The 10,273-nt window shown below is 36.7% G+C and overlaps 1 protein-coding gene across 2 annotated transcripts in view; it reads left to right on the top strand.

Annotated features, from left to right (window-relative positions):
- Window positions 1-4,186, top strand: part of LOC126248928 (TAR DNA-binding protein 43-like) — an 89,773-nt gene extending 85,587 nt beyond the window's left edge. For both annotated transcript variants that reach the window (XM_049950434.1, XM_049950435.1), the window contains exon 4: window positions 1,852-4,186. In XM_049950434.1, coding sequence (XP_049806391.1) covers window positions 1,852-2,805 — 954 coding nt within the window. In that variant the 3' untranslated portion in view covers window positions 2,806-4,186. The remainder of the gene's footprint in view (window positions 1-1,851) is intronic.
- The last annotated feature ends 6,087 nt before the right edge of the window (window positions 4,187-10,273 follow it).

A 10,273-nucleotide genomic window follows, 5' to 3' on the forward strand; every position in this document is an offset into this window, starting at 1 on the left:
TACTGTTTTATAAAATGAACATTATGAATTTGCTTTTACCCTTCTTTGACCCTTATCCCATATGTCCAGGTTGACATCTTTGTTGCCATAATCAGAAAAGATAAAATTATGTGTTTAACTTCTGACTAAAATATTGCTTGGGAGTTAGCTCAGTAACACACCATATATGTCCATTGTTACTATTAAACTGATTTTAAAAGTGAAAGAAATAGCAGCTCCCTTTGCTGCACTTGCATCTTGTTTATTTACGTTATGTGAGAGGTGTTACTGTTCTTTCAAGCTCCCTTCCTAGAAAGTGACATATGTCTCCCGCATCTTTTTTAGGAGCGAACATGAATACCTTTTAGTGGTCAAAATGATACAAATTTTTCTTTCAATATAACTATTCTCTCATTCACTCTGCCAATAAGTATACAGCCAGTGCAAGAAAATTAAGTACCTGATATCCATTCCAACAAAGACTGTGCTTATTGCACTGTAAATTGACAGGAATTTTTTCATCATGTCTGGTCCTTGTTTTACCTTCTTAGTTTCCATCTCAGTCATGCTGTATTCATCATATTTTCATTCCCCATGGTATTTAATTGAAATCTTTCACCCCAATATTGAAAAATGTTTTCTGTAAACCTGTTGTTGACGAAAACTAGTGTCAACACACTCTTCACTGACGGCACTATCCCCTCCTATTTTTTTTATTAGAAAAAAATTTAAAAAATAAAAACAAATTGTGTAGTGTGAGGAACATTGTTGTTGTTGCTGAAGAGTCACTCAAATTCTTTTATGAGTACATATGTTTGGCTTCAGCTGCACAGAAAGTTATGGACCCATGATGAGTGATGTCCACGTTTCAAGTTGGTGATGATTGTTCTAATGTTTGAAGCACATTTGTGGGTGAAGAATCTGGATTTTTTTGTTCATAGATGAATATGCAGATAGTTATCTGTTTAACAACCTTGCACTTACTTTCAAATTGTCAAGGCATTGCCCAAGATTCAGGAACTATTCAAAGGACAAACAGTAGGCTTTCATTGTTATGAATATTATTTGAAGCTTCTCGGAGTTTACTTCTGTTGATCTCATTGGGGATCTTATACTCATCAGCACACTCAAAATTTTAACCCACCCTCACATAATCACTGATGGCAGCATTTTACATTGGATGGCTGGCCATACCATAATATTTCTCTGCTTGTGGTATTGAACTGAATACGGACACGTGAAGTAGCTTTTGTATATGTTTTAAGTGATTTTATTTTTGATCTTGACCTCCACACAAATTCCACATCATCTTGATTGTGTTGGCATTTATGCTTATATACATGCATATTGTGATTTATTTGGTAGTACAACATGGCATGGTTGTGAATTTATGGAAAAACATTAAATTAAAACACAGTACCTTATTTCTTCTCTCCCAGTGAGCGAGTTGGTGCTTTCATTAACACGCTGGACTCTCATTTGGAAGGATGGCACTTCAAATCTTGATCCAGCCACCTTGATTCAGGTTTCCCTAAATCATTTGAGGCAGATGCTAGCATGTTTCCTCTGAAAAGCACATATTTGATTTCCTTCTCCATTCTTCACTAATGCAAGCTTGTGTGTGCTCTGTCTCCCAATGACCTTGTTTGCAAGATGTTAGACCCCAGTCGTCATTCTTCCTTTCTTTTGTTCGCCTCCTATTCTGCCTCAGCCTTCCTTTATTTCTCCATGGTATGTAAATGTGTTTGTTGAGAAACAGAGTTTGTGATACTGTTTATTGTCTTATGATTGAGTAGGAAATAATTTTTAGGACACACAAATCTAGAAACTTTCTGGAAATGCTCATAGTCTATTTTTTTTTTTTTTTTACAGGAGGGACAGGTTCAGCAAGTTCCATGTAAAGTGTTTGTTGGGCGGTGCACTGAAGATATGCAGTCGGATGACTTGCGTGAGTATTTCTCCAAATTTGGGGAAGTAACTGACGTCTTCATCCCAAAACCATTTCGTGCATTTGCTTTCGTCACCTTCTTGGATCCAGAAGTGGCTCAGAACTTGTGTGGTGAAGACCACATAATCAAAGGAGTCTCGGTACATGTGAGCAACGCGGCACCGAAAACGGATCCAAACGGTCGCTCTTATGGGGGCAGAGGCCTCGGATCTCGGGAGCCGAAGAACTTGGCAGGCCCTTTTGGGGGAGCGGCAGGAGCTGCGCACCACTATCACCATCCTGGCGGTCCGGGAGGAGGTGGTGCAGGTGGTGGCGGATGGAACCGGGCTGGCCCAGGACCAGGAGGCAGGGCTCTAGACATGCCCAATCTCCAAGCGTTGGGTATTACAGGACAGGCCGGTGGCCCAGCTGCAGGTGGGGCAGGTCAAAATGTTGCCAATCCACTAGGCATGGGTGCATTGAACCTCGGAGCCGTAACTGTCAATCCTGCACTGGTGGCTGCAGCTCTCAATCAGGCGGGCTGGGGTCTCATAGGCAATTTACAAGGTGGCCAGGCTCCAGGACCTGGGCCAGGGGGTACCGCAGAGGGAGGCCCGGGTCCGGCAGCATTCGGTCAGCCTGGAGCTCCGGGATTTGCTGGGGCACCAGGTGGACCAGGGCCGGGCCCTGCACCTCAGCAAGGAGCTGCACCCCCTGCTGCAGGAGCGCAAGCTGGAGGTAGTTTTCTCAGTTGGATGAGCCAAGGTACTCCCACTGGGGGAACTGATGCCAGTCAAACTGGCAGTGCTCCTGGTACGAGTACCCCCCAGCAGCCTGGTCCAGCCCCTGGGTCGTGGCCTCAAAGAGGCAACAAGGAAGGCTACCTGAAATATGAATAGGCAGGTAAAAGCAAAGTGGAGAAAAATGTGCTGTCAGGTCCGTAACACTTTCCAACACAAGGACAATGCTTTGTTTATTTACAAAATGCTTTCTTAACTGATGTGAATCATTTTATATTCTTAAGGTAAGTCATGTCATTCTGAAAAGTGCTTGCCCACTTTGGTCATTGGTGCTTATGTAACTGCCGCGAAATTTTAGACTTGTGCTTCCTAGGTTTTTCATCTGAAGTCATGCCAGTTATTTCTGATTACTAAGATAGATACTGAACATAGGAAAACCTATATTTGTGAAATATAACATTTAAATGTGCATCTCAGAGCTCTGAAAGGAAAGTCATTTATCCAGCGCAATTGAAGTAAGATGATTGTGTTTGTATTCAGTGTCCAGAATCCCAAAAATATTCTCCCTCTCCCTCAATTCTTTGTACTGTCATCATCATCAGTAAAGATAGGGAACTCATAGCTCAGTGTGACATTGTTAATACTTTGTAGTATGAAGTGAACATGGGTTTATGAAATAGAGTGTTGGCAGAATTATAAAATTTTTAACTTTCTGTGCTCAGAAAAGTTTTGTTCTTTCTGTTTGTAGAACCTTGCCATTTTGTAATGGATATCAGGTCAGTCCTTGTTTTAATTGTTACAATTTTGATAACTTTTGTTCATGCATTACTTCATCTCAGTACTGGCATCAGATAATCATGAATTGAGCTGAATAGCTTATATATGTACATGCTTCACAGAGGGTTTCTTGTTTTGTTGAGTTCAGTGTTGGTTCAGATTTTTGTTTCTCCTTTGGTAAACTTATTTCTGAAACTTACACACTAATTCTGCATCTGACTTTGTACGTACATCTGACGATAAAATGAGTTCCCACGAGATGTATTGCGAGTAACAGAAATCTCAACAAGCTGATTATTTCTCATTTCACTTAGTTACTGTGTTTCCAGAATTCTGGTCACTATAATACATAATATGGTCTTTTAGAATTACTTGTAGCCAATGTAGCCATTTGTGATATTTCATCAGAAATGAAGGCGGAGGGATTAAAAATGACATCATGTAAGAAGTGTGTTGATATCAAGTTGTAGTAATTACTTTGCAGACTGTTTTATCTAAATTACTAATATTTTGTAAACTGTAGTTGACTTTCACTCTGAACCTCCATTGATAGTGTATATATTTCAACCTATTCCTAATGTTGTCAACAAGAAATGGATCATTTTGCTCGAGAAATTGAGGAAATTAAGTTTTCTTTTCATATATTTTTATAATTAAATGACAGCGTTATAAAAATATCGTGATAGATATTTTATATGATTACTAATTATAGTTTACTTCTTGTTAAAGACTTCAGTTCATTAGCCTTACGGCTTCCTCTTTCTCTTTATTACAGTCTCTCAAAAATGTCTACAGTTGCCAAGTTTTAAAATCAAAGCACAAAATAAAAATTATAGGCCATTATTTGTTTTCAAACTTGTATGACATTTGAATGCAAATGGCCATGTAGTGTGCTGGGCCAATGGAATTAATGATAAGGTCTATCATTGGCAACATAATGTGGCTCAGTTATATGCTGCGGGTAAGGGGGTGGGGTGTAAAGTGTTAGCAAGGCAAAATTATCAAACTGAGAGAAGAATGTAGAAATTGTATGAAAAATACTGTTGCACTGTTTTGTTTGAATGTTGGAAAAGAAAATATGAATTGAGAAAAAAAAAAAACATTACCTCCTCTGTATGTAATATAACTCTCTTTAATTACCTATACAGGGTGGTCAGAAAGTGTCTGAAACGCTTGTCATGATGTTGTAGGGCAGATTGTACTGAGACATAAATGTTAAGAAAAAAATGCAATACGTTGCACCGTTTCAGAGTTATTTAGTGTAGAATTTAGCCAATCGGGGCATCGCGCACTCACATTCAAGTGGCCTGCCAGGGGTGGTGTTGCCCGAGTGCTTTGTCTCGTTAGCTGAAACTTGAATTTAAGCACGCGACGATCTGATTGGCTAACTTCAATGCTAAATAACTCGGAAACGGCACAACGTATCGCATTTTTTTCTTAACATTTATGTCTCAGTAAAACTTTCCCTACATCACTACAAGCGTTTCAGACATTTTCTGACCACCCTGTATATCGGACAGGTAGTACAAGTGAGGGATGTATAGGAAGAGGGATATATTCTGGACACTGGAAGCATATGTACCTTAGATCAGAGAACCCTTCCCCACTCTCTCTCTCTCTCTCTCTCTCTCTCTCTCTCTCTCTCTCTCTCTTTCTTTCTGTGTCTCTCCCCCCCTCTCCCTCTTTCCCTCCGCCCCCTTCCCACTTCCCCCTCCCCCTCCCACCACCAACCCATTTCCCACTTGTCTTTCCTCTCTTCAGTCTCCTATCTCCAGCACTCTCAGCCTCTCCCTCATTCCTTCTGACCATGTTGTAAGTCCTGTGACTGGCTTGACTGAAATTTGTTTAGGTCAGTTAATTCTGGTCATTTAATATTGTCTGTCTGTTAATTCCAGTCTGACTAATTGACCTCTCCCTCGTAGTATTGGGAATGAACTCAAGTGTGTTATGAGCCTAATGTGGCAATAACGGTTGCTGTAAAGATGATATTAATTAGGTGTTCAGAAAATGCATCGACAATTTAGGTTGTGTATATTTACAGGAAGAACAATACTATTATGGACATGACTTTTCTCTAGTTGTGGTTCCCATTCCCCAATCCTCCTCCTCTCCCCCCCTCCCCTCCCCCCTCTGTAAACTACTTTATGAGCTGTGCAGTGACTGGTGATAATTGCTGTGGTTATTTTGTATTAAGAGAGATTGTATATAAGTAAACTGAATATGGTCTTTCAATGTACGATTGCTAGGAAAGGATGCAAAATTCTTTCATGTTTTTACTGCCTTATTGTACTTGTATAGTTACATTTGTTACATAAAGTTGGAAAGTGTTAACAATTGGTATCTTTGACAGATTTAGTGATGTGCCTAAGAATGTGCACGAAAAAGTGTTTTATTCTGTAGGAGAATGTTGTACTTGCACTTCGTAGCCTAATGTGCCTATCTTTCTCAATCTGCAGCCAGTTTTTCTCCCATTTGTTTTTCACTGTGTAAACTAAACATGCCTCAGGGAAGAAAGGAATCACTCACTTGCAGTTCAATGTGATATGTTTTTTGACAGTTAAAGAAATATAAGACTGCAGAGCAGCCTAGTTATCAGTGTTTTGTTATTACTATTAATAATATTATTATTTGTATTATTACAGTAACATTATTTGAACTTAATAGAAGTATTTCTACTGTGAGAATGGTTTTGTTCGAGGAAGGAATTTAATTTCCTTTTATTTTATTTTCTTCTGTTTAAAAAAAAAATCTGGTTTCAGAATGGAAAACTTGACAAAATAAGCTGATCTTTTGCTGTTATCTTATGGATGATGTATTGTGTGCTGACAGAAACTATTTTTAAAGGCATCGCTATATGTGCAAAATGTTTTTGTGCTCAAGGAGACTATATTGTTAAACTAATTGATGTGTTTATTTGTAATCCAGAAATAACTAAAACAGTGTGCAAATTAATGTGATACAAAGGTAAATGATGAGAATTTACTAGACTGGAGAGAACTGTTATATTGTCTATAGATTAAGATATGCAGTGTGCATTTGATACAGTTTTTAATATTTTATAATTTCAGAAGGGAAACACAGTATTTTAGCAATATTTTGATGTTCTCGGTTACTCTTTTTATAGAATGAATGACACCAACTTTAGTAATGTTTCTTACATAGTTACGCCACGGTGGATATGAGTAAACGGTTTGGTGATGAGAATATTTCAGATCTTATGTTCACTAAAACAGAAATTATCTCTCAAAGAGATGTCACATTCATTGTCGGATGTGAAAAAGAGAATATGTTTCCTGTAGATTGTTTAGAAGATGGATGAATGAAAAATAAATCTCTCAGGGAACAAAGAAAGATATCTATGTGTAGTAATTTTAATTTATATGTTTTGACAGACTAAAGTTGAAAGTGATTGGACCAATTACTTGTATAAAATTGATCCAGAAATCTGTTTAATTGTGTGTGCCAGTGAATGGTGAAATAATACTTGAAAGTTGAATTAAAACCACTATTGTCAGCTGTGGCAAATGTTACCATGCATCTACTCATAAAAATGGGAATTTCTCAGTGTGAGGAATGAGTTAGGGTGGGACTTGTATTTATGTTGTATCATTTAAAATTCTTCCATTTAACTGTCGTCTGAGACACAGGGCTCACAATTTAATAAAGCTGTGATAAAATGTGTGAATGTTAAGCATCACTATATGGAGCTGCCTACTCTGTTGTACTGTACCGTACCTAACTTCTGTCGTAAGAAATTAGTTTGATTCAGCCTTTCCTGTACAAAAAAGGGTTTGAAGAGAAGAAATGTCATTTTTCACCCACCTCATCTGTCAAATGTGAATTATTTAGCTATGGGCCTCATACTGTAAACACTGGATGTTGTTTTTCTTGTTAAGTATACCAGGCACTACTTTACTGTTTCTGAAGTTTTACATCAGTAATTTAGTAGACATGGGAACTGGAGGATATCATAATGAAGGGCTGAATCTAACACCTTAGTTTTCTTCAGTGTTGCTATTTTGTTAAGTTCATAGCATATACTGTTATTGGATATTCTTTTTGTTTATTACATTAGAGTACCGAAGCTGTCTGACCTTACCTTCAAAGAGAGCGAGTGAGTGATGACTTGAACCCGTCTGCATGTCGAATGCTTGTTTGTCGTTTTGAGTGTGTTTGATGAAGAAGTTTTATTATAACAGTGTAAAAAGTAGTGCTTACCAGTACTTGTATATTAAAGATAATTATTTATCTCCTAAACAATCTATATATTATATTATTATTGAGTGTTAAAGTGTTGTATCATATTGAGAACAGTATGATTGTTTCTTTTATATGACAAATACTTTTTGATGGCATGGATATATATAGTTACTGGTTTGAAAGTGCATGGATCTTATATTTTCTTCAGAATGTTACAAAAAAAATGTAAAGTGAGAGCAATTCAGTGTGGACAGTATTTATAAAGGAATGTAATTTAAGTGTGGTATGGAGCAAGAAGGTTGTGTATAATACTGTGCAACTCTTATTATTTGCTTGTGGAACACTTTAAAGGGAAAAAAGGCCACCATTTTCATTATGAAACCTGTCAGTCCTAATAATTTCTATTATTATGTGAAAAACTAGTAAATTTTTACAATGGATACATAGTTGCCCTAGTGCTTTTTTTTTTCCCCTGCAACTTTATTAGATATGGCTGTCGCTATCTGCCTTTTAACTGAATGGATAAATTTTTTGTAGTTGAAAATGTCAGTTGTTTCATGCAATTGTTGGGTCTTGGATTTTGGTTGGCACTTAATCTTTTGCCCTACTTTTATATGTCTTCACAAATGAGCTACAGTGGGAAAAAGTTGTAAAAAGATCACTTACTGTGTAATTCAGTCAGTCAATGTAGGCAAAAGCAGGAAGTGATTTTATGTTATTCTCAGGATTGCTGAATTTCTCAAGGTAATGTCCTGTACTTAATGCTCAACTGTATTTATATTTCATTATTCCATTTCATATCACTTATTTGTGGAAATGGAATAGTTGATTTTTTTTTTTTTTTTTTAATGAGGTGGAGGTAAACTAAGGTTGTTTCCCAGTTATGCAGTTCAAAAAATGCTGTTTGTAAATGTTCCTTGAGGAATATATTTTCTGTCTAATGCTTCAGACTCTGTTAATCCTCACAGTTCACATAATCACAACCTCATGTTTTGTGCCAGAATGTGTGAACTGTGAAAACTATCTTCGTGTTATGTAAATCTTGCTACTGGCATATTTCATCAGAACATTTCCTGAGAAGTAGTATATTATGCTAAATTCAACAGTGTACCAACTACACTTGTTGTAGTTCAGTACAATTTTTGTTGTATTAAGTTGTAATCCTGAAATGCTGTGCATTTGAGCAGACAGAAGTGCTAACCAATAGCTTATAATGAGTAAAATTTGGTGATTGACTACTCTTGGTAGTCTGTTTATAGGATCTGTTAATGACAAAATAGTTTTCTGAACAGAAATGGATGGAGTAGAAGATAAAATTATGAAATATTTGCTGAATCTAATAACATAAGTCAGTTCAAAATAATTATGGGACAGGAAGTGCCATTACATAACTGGTGTCCTTGTAAAGAGATGACGAGTGTTCCACACATTATATGCCCCTGTACTGTAATTTGTATTTAAAGGAGGCTGTGAATGGTAGCAATTGCTGTGTAAACTAGTTTGCACGCTCTGCCCAGTGCATTCAGAGTAGCTCAGTTATTTTGTTCTGTTAACAATGGCTGTTCAGAGCCGAGAAAATTGTTGTGTAAATGAAGACCAGATTTGTGGTATATTTATGTAATACAAGTAATTTAAAAGGCCATTGCACTGTGAAAACATAGTGTGAAAAGAGGAAGAGTCACTATTGTGGTGAAGTTGTTGTTTTCTTCTTATTGGATTATATAAAACTGTTTTTACTAAAACTGAATTGTTGAGAAAAGCTTCCTTAGCACCAGATTTTAGATTACCTTTAAGTTTGTGAAAATGTCATTACAAAATACCGTGTAGAATGTGGATTAAAGTGTTACTTTGAAAGCACTTTTTAGAATTATGTTCTTCTGGGAAAGTTCTGAATCAGGATTCTCATTTTGTTTGCTATTAATAGAAAATATTGTGGAAGCAAATATGGTACAAATAAATTAATGTCATTGTTGGCAATGTGTGTACGTAAGCTATAAAGAGAGGCAAATCTTGAGTGTTTTTTGTTTTTTTGGTGTGAGTTTAAATTGTGTGTTTATACAGACAAAAGAATGACAATTATATGAAAACTTCATGATATGTTGTTGTTTCCCTATCCTTTCCATCTTCAGTTACGTGTTGTGCTGGTGATTTTAAAGGCTGTTGTGAACTGGAACATTTTCTTTATTCATTAAAGAACACTTTATCAGTTCAATATTAATCAAAAAAACTTAATTAAATTTATTTTTACTTAGTCCTTGTCATTTTGGTACTTTGTGCAGAAAATGATATTTGAAGCTTTACTAATGCCAAATTTTGTGCATTTGAGATTGAAATATAGTGTTTGGCAGTCTTCTAATAAATAAAGTATCAATTCATTATGGTGTGGATGCATATGGCACAAAGTTGGCTAACACCTGAGCTATAAGGCTTTCATATTTATTACATTTTACAGTAGGTGTAACTATGATTATGCTACCCAGAATATTGGCAAGTGTGTTGCTGCACATGGGAACATCAAACACCTTGTAAACATAAATGAAATGGTAGCATGATATATCAAGTAATGGAAGGAGTGAAGACAACCATTCAGCAAGTTAAGGCATTGTGTGGCTGACCACTCAATGCCTAAACTATATTTTGAGTGATCACC

This window comes from Schistocerca nitens, chromosome 3 (genome assembly GCF_023898315.1).
Source record: "Schistocerca nitens isolate TAMUIC-IGC-003100 chromosome 3, iqSchNite1.1, whole genome shotgun sequence".
Lineage (NCBI taxonomy): Eukaryota > Metazoa > Arthropoda > Insecta > Orthoptera > Acrididae > Schistocerca > Schistocerca nitens.